Source organism: Phascolarctos cinereus, unplaced genomic scaffold (genome assembly GCF_003287225.1).
Source record: "Phascolarctos cinereus isolate Bilbo 61053 unplaced genomic scaffold, phaCin_HiC Scaffold_1;HRSCAF=81, whole genome shotgun sequence".
NCBI classification, from domain to species: domain Eukaryota; kingdom Metazoa; phylum Chordata; class Mammalia; order Diprotodontia; family Phascolarctidae; genus Phascolarctos; species Phascolarctos cinereus.
In genome coordinates, this window is record NW_027555514.1 from 45,773,489 (window position 1) to 45,787,375 (window position 13,887).

The following is a 13,887-nucleotide window of genomic DNA, read 5'->3' on the forward strand; positions in this document are numbered from 1 at the left end:
ATGTGTGTATTTTATATATAATATATACACACATGCATATATACATACATGTGTATATATAATATGTACACATACACACTAGTTCTTAAAGAAAGCAGTCTGACCCTGTTGCTTTTGCAAAATATACTACTACATTTAATTAGAAAATTCCTATGTTACATCTTTGTCTTATTCCCCCCCACCCCCAATGAGGATATTATCCTGATAACATCTTAAAGGAATGGGCTACTTCAAGGACCTAAACTTTATTTGAGAATATAACTACTAGTAAGTAGATGGTAAAGCCAAGAGCTTATTTACCTAGTTATATAAAATATGGAATTGACTACAAATTCACATTGAAAACAAAAATATCTTTCACACTTGCATCCTATTATATCAACTCAGATGTTTTAGTATGAATCTATTAATTAATAGGTTTAGTATTGCAACAATAAAAATTCTACAATTCACCTGCCCTGATTATAGAAATTTGCTATGAAGGGAAAAAGGAGGGAAATTGTTATGAAAATATCAAGACTGTCCCTTCAAGGGCACAGACTGACCTGGCATTGTCCATAAAGGGGAAAACTCCCTTAACTCTGTTTGATTCCAAGTAAAAGTCATATCTGATATGTAATCATGCAACAAAGTCCTACATTTATTCATAGGGTATCAAAGAGAGGCCCAGAATTAAACAGGTGGGAAAATATCCTGTCCATGGAGCAGCTAGGTGACATAGTGAATAGAGCACTGATCCTGGAGTCAGGAGGACCTGAGTTCAAATCCAGCCTCAGATACTTGACACTTACTAGCTGTGTGACTCTGGGCAAGTCACTTAACCCCAACTGCCTCATATAAAAAAAAATAAATAAATAAAACTTCCTGTTCAGAAAGGAAATAGCACAATGGAAAAACAATAACAGTTAACAATGAGTACAAATAAGTACATCTCATTTGTCCTTCATTTATAAATTAAGAATGATCACATTCTGAATTTTTACACGTGCAGTGAATACCTGATAGTTGATTCAAAACCCCAGAAAAATACTGACTATAGTAAGCCTCCAAACTATATTTCCCATTAAGCTCTAAAACAAAATTGAAATCTTTGAATCTAAGTTCTATTGTTACTAAGTTTGCTCAATGATGTCATTTCAATACAAACTATTAAGAGGTACAATTTCAGAAATTTTATAAGTGATATCCAAATAACCTGCTGGCTAAAACTCACTATTACATGCAAACTTGTAAATTTCTCCATTTTGGTTTGGAGAGTGCTAGTTTCTCAAATTTCAAAATGTAGTCATCAGGATTGATAAGATTTCATGACAGAATAAGGAAGCATTCTGGAGGAACCTCACAGATAAGGATTTTAACTTAAAGAGACTTTATTTTTACTCCCATCAGGAAGTTATTATTATTATTATCATCCATTTAAAGCAAAATATACCCCATCCAATATTTAACAGTTTGCAAATGCTCTGACCACATTCTTTTAATGGCTCAACTCACAAACTAACAGCATCCAGATTAAAAGAGAAGTTACTTTTCTAACAGCATTTCTGACACAATGGTTTACCAAATTTTACAATATTAGAAAAATTTTAGACAGATAGCAACATACACAACATCACATACTTAAATCATTGCCAGTCAGGTGAAGTCAATTCAGTGGAATGCATTTCCAAATTATCTTCCATAGAAAATCATTCTTTTAAATCACTTTTGGCATTCTATATTGATTGCATCCAAGACCAATGTAGAGTACTTACACGTACTGACATTTATTTAGGGCAGGCCAGTGCCAAGCACTGTGCTAAGTACTCTACAACAAGTGATCCTCACAACTCTGAGAGGAGAGTGCTAAGTGATCCTCACAACTCTGAGAGGAGAGTGCTGTTATTCCATTTACAGATTAGGAAATTGAGGTAAATAGAGGTCAAGTAGCTTGATTATTTTACACAGCTAATAAATTTCTGAGGCCAGATTTGAACTCAGGTTTCCTAATCCATGTATTTTCCAGCAAATTATTTTAAATCTTAATGGCAAATATGAGTTGCATTAAGTTCTGGTTTACCACAATTATCCTAATAGGAGCATGTATCTCACTACAAATGAAACCACATAATGATTTTGTTTCAGGACTATTTTTGACCAAATCAAATTCAGGTTTATAATCACTAATGGTAATATTCTAAATCTCAATTTTTTCCAAGGGCCATTAGGTGTCAGCATTTCAAATTTCAGACCATTTGTTTTCTCAACCTAACTTCACCTGAATACTTTAAGAGCCTTGATAAAGGGCTCCCTTACCCTGAAGCTTTTCAGGTGTAAGCCAGGAAAAGCTACATACATACATACATATGTATATATCAAGATATAAAGATAAAAAATTTTAAATTTAAAATTTTTTACAAAGGGCTTTAGCATAACTATTTGCATCAGATCAAAGAAAACAATAACTTCTTTACAAGTCAGTTAATTAACTAACATTTGTTAGGTTCTTTCTATGGGTCTTATCAGATAAGATAAAGAGTAGGAGGTAAGTTCCTAGACCTATTCAAAGTTCCAGGTGTTTTTTTTGTTATCTTAAATTGATTGGAGGAAGGGAAATACTGAAGAAGATACTCAGTATTTGTCAGAGACATTTTTTTTTTTGGTAATTGGGGTTAAGTGATTTGCCCAGGGTCACACAGCTAGTAAGTGTTAAGTGTTTGGTCTAAGGCCAGATTTGAACTCAGGTCCTCCTGACTCCAGGGCCGTGTTCTATCCACTGCACCACCTAGCCGCCCCAAGACATTTCTCTAAATATTTAATAAACCCTTACCAAACCTCTCTCCCAATTCCAAGTGCTTTCCTTCACATCAATCTCCACTCACATGACCCCACCTTTTTTCAGAATTCTACCTATTCTCATCTCCTCTCTACTTAAACTTTCCTTCCTCTCCTTTTATATTCCTCCAGTGGACTTTGATTAAAGCCCTTCAAAAAAGCTCCATTCTTATTTCTTTCCATATTCTGATGTGATACATCTCTTACTTTTGCCTACTTGCTTAATTCCTGTAGTCTTTATTTCCAAATCATATCCCAGGCTATCTATAGAATTAATCTTCACTCCACTAGATTTTTCATTTACAATTTACCAAATGTTTTTGTTGCACGATACCAGTTAATTGCAATACTGTTGCCTTTGGGGTTCTTAAAAGCTTGCAAATATAAGATCTACTCCAATACCTTTTGGCTATTTTGCTTTTAGTTTACCTAAACAAGTTCTGTTATATCATTCACAGAAGAAAAAGCAGTGGTAATGATGTAGTTTGGGATGCTGACAAGGTTTAGAAGTGCTGAGACCCCCAAACTATCAGGGAATGAATTCACACACTCAAACCAACTTCCAATCAAGTGGCAAAGTTCCTTAGGAAACTTGCAAACTAATGAGAATGAGCTGATGCTTATATACAAAAGGACACTGAAAGGATCTGGGTGGGATCAAGGAGTGGTAAATAGTCTGGGGTGGGACAGTTTTGATAATGGAAGGAATGTCAAGTAGATCATTTGGTGACCTGGATGGGATTAAGGAGTGGTAAGTAGTCTGGAGTGGGCCTGGTAGCAGTAAAAGGAAAATCAAGTAGGCTAATTAGGTGATCTGGGTGGGATTAAGGAGTGGTATGCAGGCTGGGGTAGGCCGGGTGTGAAAAGTGTGCCAAGGAGGAATGTCAAGGAGCTGATTAGGTGAATCTGAGTGAGATTAAGGAATGGTCTGTATATGCAAGTAGTCTGGGGTGGGCCAGGGTAGGGGCCAGTGGTCTGGGCTGCTGAAATGTAACTTAACTGCAAATCCCATTTTTCCCATCATTTTAGAATTTCACTGATACTATTTTCAAATTAGCTTCAGTTCCCTTTCTTTTTTTTTTCTAATTAGTGAAATCACCTCCCTCCTTTGCAGTAAAACAGTGAATCTATCACTCTGTGCTAAGAGGTCTAAAGTGCTATTTCCACATAAATTTCACAGGGTTTATTCTTATTTTCTCTTTAAAACAAATTCTATAAAGCAATACCCAAAAACTCCCTGTGATATTTCAACATTTATTTAAAAATTGCAAACCACAATTTGGAGATTTACAGTTAGAGAAATTATATTTTAGTCATAAATTTAGTCTCTAATTACTTTTATAAATTCCTAAAGACCAGAAACAAAGATCCCTTTCCTTCTTAGCTATCTTTAGTTCTGCAATCCAACCTGTAAGAGTAAGAGAGAGAGAGAGAGAGAGAGAGAGAGAGAGAGAGAGAGAGAGAGAGAGAGACTTCTGCTGAAGACTTTGAAAACTCCTCAGAAAAAACATTTTAACTTTTTCTTCTGGCTGTAGAAGTCACAGAAAGAAATTAGTTTGATTTACACAAAACATAGACAATATGACAAGAAAGACACATAGAAGTACTTGCCTTCTTATTTCCTACTGAAGGTTGAATAGTAAGTCCCTGCTTGAGCTGGGAGAACTATTTTGAAATTCCACCCTTCTCCTACAGAGTGGTTTCCTAAGAAGAGTTCAAGACTTTCCTTAAGCTTTATTCATAGTCATTCTCTTTTGAATGGGAAATCTCCCCTGTTGTTAGGCTAATAAGAATTTCCCTAAGAGGGTGCCTTATGGTATCCTCATCAGGGACTACTAACCTCTAAGGAGATACTTTTTGCTTGTGGTTCAGGAGGATATGGAGGTTCAGGGACAGGTGGACCTTTGCTGAGGAAGTCCGTTGGTAGAAATCTTTACCAGAACACATCCTAGGGCAAAGGTCCAGCCATCACACAAAGTCACAATCTCAAATCCCTTTATGGTTGCCAAAACTATCATGATGGGGAAAAAAAAAAAAGAACCAATGATTTCCTTCATAATGCATGCAGTTGCAAAAACATACAGGATCCAGGACTCTTCAAATCCCAAGAATCCCAAATCCAGGTCTCTGTGCAGTAAAGTACAGTTTGGAGAGAATGAAAATATATGATATAGGGACTGAGTTACCTTGTTCATAAGTGGTGGAGAAGATCAGAAGACATTCAGGAGAGAGGTCATTTTGCAACATTTTTTGAGCTGGGTGATAGTGGAGAGGGAAAGTCATCTTATAACTTCTCCAAACTCAGGTGATTTTTGAGACCTAACTTCACAAAATGCTGATGCAGTCAAAATGGAATCAGCAGTGCTATTTTTTAATGTTGCTTCTTTTACACAGTTAAGTGCCATTTCCTAATTTGGAATGTTCTAAAGACTGACATAAACCAATGAAGAATTTGGCTGTAATGTATCATAAAATACATATCCCCCTCCCCACCCCTCCCGGATCTGTACAATATTCAGATGGGTGAAGACATAGTCACTGAACAAAGCTTAATAAGGTGCCCTTTCCAGTTCACTGGTCAACTGGGCATTTTTCCTTACTTCATCAAATGAATTGCTTCTTCTCAACTTCCCATTCTTGAAGACAGTATGGAGAAGATCATGACTACATTCTTCAAGATCTCCTTTTCTTTCCTCAAGGGTAAAATAATTTCTAGTAAGTGTACTATGTACAGGTAGCCTGCCCTTTCTTAACCTGCTGTTGGGATCAGCAACTGGGTCCTTAAAGACATTGATTTTAAGGCTGTTGGGAACCACATAACTGCATTTGAAGGAACAATTCAGAAGATCTCTTCTTAACTTCTGTAATAGAGCTCCACAAGAACCAAAGGAAATGTTTTCAATACTCCATTTGTTTGTCTTCAGGACTTCAACAACCTTTTCTAAGGTGTTGCTATCAATTCCATCTTCCTGAATAACTCTGGGATAAGGTGGCAACAATTTATAGCCTTTTGAGTTTTCATTAACTGGAAACTTCTTACCTACTATATCCAAAACCCTTAATACAATGTCAAGAGGGTTTCCTGAATCTGGTGGAACAATCAGTGGTGTTTCTGCACTCCTTGATACAATCAAATGGCTTAAATCTTCCCCCCCAGATTTTCTCACATGCATTAAAGCGGTCATAGCTCTCACTGACTACAGACACAGGCACTGATGAAAACTGTGTTACTGTTTTTTCAAAGGCATCCTTTTTATGATCTTTGCCCCATGCCTTTATGGCACTGTGTTCTGCAGCTGGAACAGAATATCCAGGCACAGGATCTTTTGTTCCATAATATTTTTAATTAAAGAATTTCCTGCTACTGTACCACTTCCCTTGAAGTTCATCAAATGAGCAGATACTCCTATACCAGCCATCTCTTGTAAAGAGAATCCTCAGTAACTGAAATCATGCAACTGGTACTCCAGACCCTCTAGATGACCACATGTTTCCATCAAATACTTTGCCACTTTTCTCTTCTGCTCTCTGGAATTTATAGCTTCTGTGTTTGGGTACCAGCACGAAAAAAGGATGGTCTCAATCCAATTTGTTAGCCAGTAACATTCAGGATCTGTGTTTTCCACCCTGAAGAGAACGTTTCCTCTGGGAATGAAAGAGCCCTCAGGAACTGCTTTGACTTGTATAGGAAGGTGGCCATCATAATTCTCAAGAATATAACTCCATCCCTTTTCATTAAAGACATCATGTTGAAAAGCTCTCTGTAGATCTCTTTGGCTTTCTTCATTTTTTCTTTCGTCTCTGCTTTCCCTTTTAATTGGAAGACCTTTCTTACATTCTAGAACACTGTCTTGCCAGGCATTAATGCAAGAGGATTGGGAGTAGGAAAGGACTTTAAAGAAACTATGTGCTTTACTATGCCTCAATTTTACTGATGGTAAAACTGAGTGCCAGAGATAAACGCAGGAACTGACAAGGCACAGACACCCTAAGGAACCTGAAGAGAAAACACAAAGAACTTTGTTAATGCCCTGTTTTATTTTCTGATTGATGGACGAAAGGCAAGGAAATTGTTCTTCAGAGCCAGTGCTTCCTCACACCCATCCACAAATGTTAAACTGCCTCCTGAGGTGTGAATCTTAAGGTGGTGCACAAGGCCCCGCCCTTTCCCCCTCCCTCCTCCTCCAGGATAAAAAGGGCAGGGATCAGTGGAACTCACTCAGAATCAGGAGAATAGCAGACAGCAATCTCCTTGCATCTCACTTCACTCCTTCCCTCAACCCTCTGTCCAAGTGGTGACTTAAGCCACAGCCAGGTAGAGAACCCTCGTTTTTCCCTTCCTGGCAGCTCTGTCCTGGGCTCAGCCAGGAGTAGCAGTGAAGAAGGGGCAGAAAGAAGGTCGGTCCACTGACCCTCTCTCCAGCCAGTGCCCTGCTGGGTCTCCTGCAAACACCTTCCAGCCAGCATGGCAACTTCATCACAAGAAGTTTTACTGATGGTAAAGAAGATGTCTCAGAGGAAGCAGGATGGGGCCCTGCACCTCATGGCAGAAAAGAGAGCTTGGGCACCTGAAGGCAAAGACAGCAGCTTTACAATCAGCTCCAAGTACTCTGATACTGAAAGCCAGAAAATTAGTCCACTAAGAAAAACTACCACGGAATGGCAAGGGAGGGATAGAGGAAAACATAAGAAGAGACAGCAAGAAAGAGATTCTGATGGGAGAAAGTACAGAAACTCTCCTTCACCAGGCAGAAGGAGGACAGAAGGAGCAACCACTCAGAGCTCATCTGCTCAGGACGAGACCCAGACAAAGAAGAAGAAAGTCCACTTGGATCCACTCCTCCTCCTCAGAGGTACTGCTTATATTCCTCCTGCAAAGCTCAGGAGGATGCAAGAACAGATTACTGATAAAAACAGCTTAGAGTACCAAAGGATGAGCTGGGAGGCCTTGAAGAAGTCCATCAATGGTCTTATCAATAAAGTGACCATTTCTAACATGGGGATTATCATTCAAGAACTCCTTCAAGAAAATATAGTTAGGGGAAGGGGATTGCTGGCTCGATCTCTTTTGCAAGCACAAAGGGCATCTCCAATCTTTACTCATGTCTATGCAGCCCTTGTGGCAATCATCAACTCCAAGTTCCCCAACATTGGAGAACTGATCCTAAAGAGGCTAATTGTCAATTTTAGAAAAGGCTACAGAAGAAATGAGAAACAGCTCTGTCTAACTGCTGTGAAATTTGTGGCACACCTTATGAACCAGAATGTGGCACATGAAGTTTTATGTTTAGAGATGCTCACCTTACTTCTTGAAAGACCAACAGATGCTAGTGTGGAAGTAGCCATTGGATTTCTTAAAGAGTGTGGCCTGAAATTAACAGAAGTATCACCCAGGGGGATGAATGCTATATTTGAACGCCTTGGCAACATTCTCCATGAATCTGAAATTGACAGACGGGTTCAGTATATGATTGAAGTGATGTTTGCAGTAAGGAAGGATGGATTCAAGGACCACCCTGTTATTTTGGAAGGCCTTGATCTAGTGGAGGAAGAAGACCAGTTCACTCATCTGCTTCCATTGGAAGATGACTATAATCCAGAGGATGTACTTAATATCTTCAAGATGGATGCTAATTTTATGGAAAATGAAGAGAAATACAAAATGATTAAGAAAGAAATCCTTGATGAAGGTGACAGTGATTCAGACACAGACCAAGATACTAGAAGCAGTGAAGATGAGGAGGAGGAAGAAGAGGGAGGTAAAGATAAAGAAGGACAAAAAGTGACTATCCTTGACCAAACAGAAACCAGCCTGGTGTCATTTCGTAGAACAGTTTATCTCACTATTCAGTCAAGTTTAGGTGTTGAAGAATGCACCCACAAATTACTGAAAATGGAGTTCCCTGACAGCCAAAGGAAAGAACTTTGCAACATGATGCTTGACTGCTGTGCCCAACAGAGGACATATGAGAAATTTTTTGGCTTGTTGGCAGGGCATTTCTGCATGCTGCAAAAGGAATACATGGAATGCTTTGAGGATCTTTTCAAGGAACAATATTACACAGTGCACCGCTTGGAAATCAACCAATTACGCAATGTTGCCAAGATGTTTGCTCATCTCTTGTGTACTGATTCACTTCCATGGAGTCTTCTGAAATGTATAACATTGAGTGAAGAAACTACTACATCTTCCAGCAGAATTTTTGTAAAAATATTGTTTCAAGAACTTTGTGAATACATGGGACTTCCTCAACTTCATGCAAGACTGAAGGATGAAACATTGCAGCCATTCTTTGAAGGGTTATTCCCCAGAGACAATCCAAGAAACACTCGGTTTGCCATCAACTTCTTTACTTCCATAGGTCTGGGAGGCTTAACAGAGGAATTACGAGAACATCTGAAAAAGGCACCCAAGATCTTCTTAGCCAAGGGATGTTGAGTCCTCAGATTCCTCCTCCTCCTCCTCTACCTCTTCAGACTCTTACTCCTCAGACTCTGATTCTGACAGCAGCAGTGATAGCAGCTCAGACTCATCCACTGGCAGTGACTCCTCATCCACAAGTGGCCATAGCTCTGACTCAGATAAAGATAAAAGGGAAAAAAGAACAAAGAAAAAATAAAGAAACAGATAAAACAGTTAAGAAAAAGAGAACAGGTGAAAAGAAACATGAGGATAATAAAATGGAAACAAAGAGAGCAAGAGACAAAAACTGAAGAAGACAGAGGATTAGAAAAAAATATATAGACAGAAATTGAAGTACAAAGAAAAACGCAGAGATGTTGCCCTGAAGGAGCTCCCATTGGAAAGAAGGGAAGGGTGTGGTGGGGGTGGGGGTGGGGAAGGGAACCATAGTTTAAAACCAAGTTTTAAACCCACTAAGGGTTTTCCTGGTGGTTTAAATTTATATTAAACAAATCAATTAAAGTACTTTGTATAATAAAGGGTTTTTTTAATACATAAAATAAGAAACAATGCCGTTGTTATATTATTCCACTTCAATTCTTTTTAGACATTTTTAGTTTTCAAATTGCTTCAGGAAGGTTATTTGGCAACTGCAGAGAGATGGCTTCCTAAGGAAGGAGACAGCAGGGAGAGAGATGTGGAGGTCACTGCAATAGGAAAGAGCTCATGAGAACCCCAATGGGGGTGGCTACTTTCCTCCTACAGTAGAAAAATGGAGAGCCACTTCTTGGATTTGTTATCATGGAGTTGGCCTTCATATGTATGTAGAACTAAATGGCTAGAGAGGTCCCTTGCTAATCTCAAGTTCTGTGACTCTCAGTAAGTGGATGGAAAGGGAAGTAATGAAAGGGTGCTTGAGAAGACTTGGGAACTGATTGGGTGAAGAAAGGGAAAGGAAAGAACCTGCCTATAGATTCAAATGTCTGCAAGGGTCTGTGCTCAAATCAGATTGGAAAATCCATTGAGCTAAACATCCATGTTTTCATAACACAGCTCCTTACACACAGGAGCACTCTCAGTATGGTGAAACTTGTCCATCCAAAGGATTCAACCAGATGTGTGAACTCTGGGGGCCTCAGGGCTGTTACAGCCAGCAAGGATTAACAGGTAGAACTGCAGGGTTGAAGGCTAGAGGAGTTGACACCTTGTCTGGGAGGCCCTAAAGGAACAGAGCAGTCACTGCTGACTGACCTGACCAATTGGCTCTGCCCCCAGCTTTTGCAGAACACTGAGGAACATAGCCAGTGTGCCAGGTGCAAGGAAGGGCTCAAGCTGTTTTGTGAAGATGACCAGACACCCCTCTGTCTGAGATGTTCCCAAAGCCCAGAGCATGGGGCTCACAAGCTCTCTTCTGTAGAGGAGGCTGCTCACAACTGCAGGGAGAAGCTCCAGCACATTCAGAGTGACTTGGGCAAGCATCTGGAGGAAGCTGAGAAACTTCCTGATGAGGAGGAGACACCTGCTGTTGACTGGCATTGGACGATCTCGGGAAAATATAACAAACTTCACCACTTCCTCCTGTTGGAAGAAGCCATATGTCTTGAAAGGATAAAGGAAGAGGAGAAGGCAAGCCAGGACAGACTCTCCCAGCATGCAAAGCCTTTAGGACCTCATGCTAGGGCTGCAGGAAGCAGGCCACCAACCCAATGTGCATCTGCTACAGGAAGTCAAGAAGTTGCTGGGAAGGACTGAGTCAATGCTGTCCCAAAGGGCCAAGGCTGTCACCCCAGAGCTGAGAGAATACCCCATCCCTGGCACGATGGAGATGCTCAACCGTTTCAGAGTGGACATCACACTGGATCCCACATCAGCCAGTCCCTGTGTGATTGTTTCTGAGGAGCTGAAGAGTGTGAAGGCTGCAGAAGGCTGGCAGGTGGAGACCATGCACCCTGGGGACCCTGCTTGGCATTATGTCTTTGCTGATCAGGTCTTCAGCTCAGGCAGACAGTACTGGGAGGTGGATGTGACTCAACTCCCTCAGTGGATACTGGGCATCTCTACCCCTTATCTGAGCAGAGAAATGTGTAGGAATATGGACTCATGTGCCTCTCTGTTCCTGCTTCAATGTATCAAGAAGGAAGAGGATTACTATTTCCAAACCTATCCTGGATCACTGAACCATCAAGTGAAAGACCCTGTGCCCAGGTTGGGGTATACCTGGAATATTCTTCTGGCACTCTTGACTTTTACAATACCATCCAGAGCTCCCTCATCTAGAAGTTCAACCCCATTCTCTTCCCAAAGCCTGTCACACCCATGTTTTTTCCTGGCCCCCCACTTCCAGGAACAAGGGCTGCTCCCATGACTCTCTGTCCAGTGGACTCTCATCTTTGTGCTTGATGCCATTCCTCTCTGAGAGCATTTCTGCAGCAAGGAATGCTCCACCCACCACCAGGCTCCCTGGCTGGGGTCCTTCAATGTCCAGCCTTCACCAGCCAGCCTACTTCATGATGGAGAGGCTCCCTGCTAACCAACTGGAGACTTTTCTTCCACACTGTAAGCTGATTTGATCTTTTTCCTGTCCTAGTACCTTGGAATTTCTGTAAACTCTACTTTGTACTCTATTTGATATAAAATGAAATACATTTTTTCTTTCACTTTGCTAGTTCATATTTTTATTGTTTTTTCATTTCATTTCAGTCCTGTCCAACAGTTTGTGACCTGACTTGGGTTTTTTGTTTTTGTTTTTGTTTTTTTTTCTTTTTCAAAGATGATAGAGTGGTTTGTCCTTTCCTTCTCCACCTCAATTTATGGATGAGGAAACTGAGGCAAACAGGGTTCAAAGACTTGCCCAGGGTTACAGAGCTACTAAGTAACTGAGTTTAGATTTGATGTAAAAAACAAAATACGACTTCCTGACTCCAGGTATGGTAGTTTTCCATTTTCCTCTATCTAGCTGCCCATTTACACACATCAGAATAAAATTAATTTCAAAAGAAAAATAAAATTAGTTGTCAAGTATTGCCAATGACCTGTGATCTACTTCTTCTACTCCCTCAGAATATTCCTATCCCAAATTGGGAATCCCTGATGTATATAAGGCTGTGTTATATATGGCTAATATATATGGATGTGGGAATGACTATTTAAGGGCACTTAACTATATTCCAGACACAATGAGAATCTGAGTAGAAAGTTATAGCACAAATTTCAGAAGGAAATACTCTCTTTCATCATCATTAATTTGGTTTAAGGTTCTATCCTCATTTTTCACTCATCTCTATGGTGGGTCTATGTTGTGTTTGTTCTTCTTTCTCCCAGAGGACCATGACATCAGGGAGATGATGACATGACTTGCAATCGGCTTTGATTTGAGTGAGGGAGGGCTATGCAAGGTTACCAGTCTCACTTTTTCCTCCAGAACCATCTGGGTTCAGTGGACAGATATTCATCAAGATAACTGAGATGGCCCAGGATCCAATGGGATTCTCTGGCCCTTTTAAGCTAACGACTTCCCAGATTCTCACTTTGAGTGAGGTAGGGTAAGATAGATTTCCATACCCAATTGAGTATGTGTGTTATTCCCTCCCTAAGCCAAATCCCATGAGAACAAGAATCACTCACTCTCTCTCAACTTCCCCCACCCCCCACACCTCCACTGTAAAAGCCTTTTCTTGTCTCTTTCATGTGAGATAATTTACCACATTTTACATCTCCATTTATCCTTCTCCCAGTATAATCCTCTCTCACCCCTTAATTTTATTGTCTGGATATTACGCCTTCATCTTCAACTCACCCTGTGCCCTCTACCTATCTATGTACCTCTCTCTCTCTCTCTCTCTCTCTCTCTCTCTCTCTCTCTCTCTCTCTCTCTCCCTCTCTCTCTCCTTATATATATATATATATATATATATATATATATATATATATATATACATATAATTTTTTTCCCTCCAACTACCTTAATACTGACAAAGGCCTCATGAGTTACAAATAACATCTTTCCGTGAAGGAATGTAAACAGCTCAACCTTATTAAATCCCTTATAATTTCTCTTTCCTGTTCACCTTTTCATGCTTCTCTTGAGTCTTGTATTTGAAAGTCAAATTTTCTGTTCAGCTCTGGTCTTTTCATCAAGAATGCTTCAAATTCCTCTATTTTACTGAGTATCCATTTTTTCCCCTGATGGATTATACTCAGTTTTGCTGGGTAGGTAATTCTTGGCTGTAATTCTATCTCCTTTGCCCTCTGGAATATCATATTCTAAGCCCTTCAGTCCCTGAATGTAGAAGCTGCTAAATCCTGTGTTATCCTGATTGTGTTTATACAATACTTGAATTGTTTCTTTTTGGCTGCTTGCAATATTTTCTTCTTGACTGGGAACACTGAAATTTGGCTACAATATTTCTAGGAGTTTTCCTTTGGGGATCTCTTTCAGTACGTGTTAGGTGGATTCTTTCCATTTGTATTTTGCCCTTTGGTTCTAGACTATCAGGGAAGTTTTCCTTGATAATTTCTTGAAAGATGCTGTCTAGGCTCTTTTTCTGATCATGGCTTTCAGATAGTCCATTATTTTTAAATTCTCTCTCCTGAATCTGTTTTCCAGGTCAGTTGTTCTTCCAATGAGACATTTCACATTGTCTTCCATTTTTTCATCCTTTTTGGTTTTG

At 39.8% G+C, this 13,887-nt stretch overlaps 1 protein-coding gene and 1 pseudogene across 1 annotated transcript; one reads left to right on the top strand and one right to left on the bottom strand.

Annotated features, from left to right (window-relative positions):
* Positions 1–5,359: 5,359 nt before the first annotated feature.
* Positions 5,360–7,281, bottom strand: LOC110208997 (nicotinamide phosphoribosyltransferase pseudogene; annotated as a pseudogene).
* Positions 7,280–10,969, top strand: LOC110208998 (pre-mRNA-splicing factor CWC22 homolog). The gene is given in 3 exon segments (XM_078149592.1): positions 7,280–9,238; positions 9,240–9,375; positions 10,443–10,969. Coding segments are annotated over 3 exon segments (2,622 nt in total).
* The last annotated feature ends 2,918 nt before the right edge of the window (positions 10,970–13,887 follow it).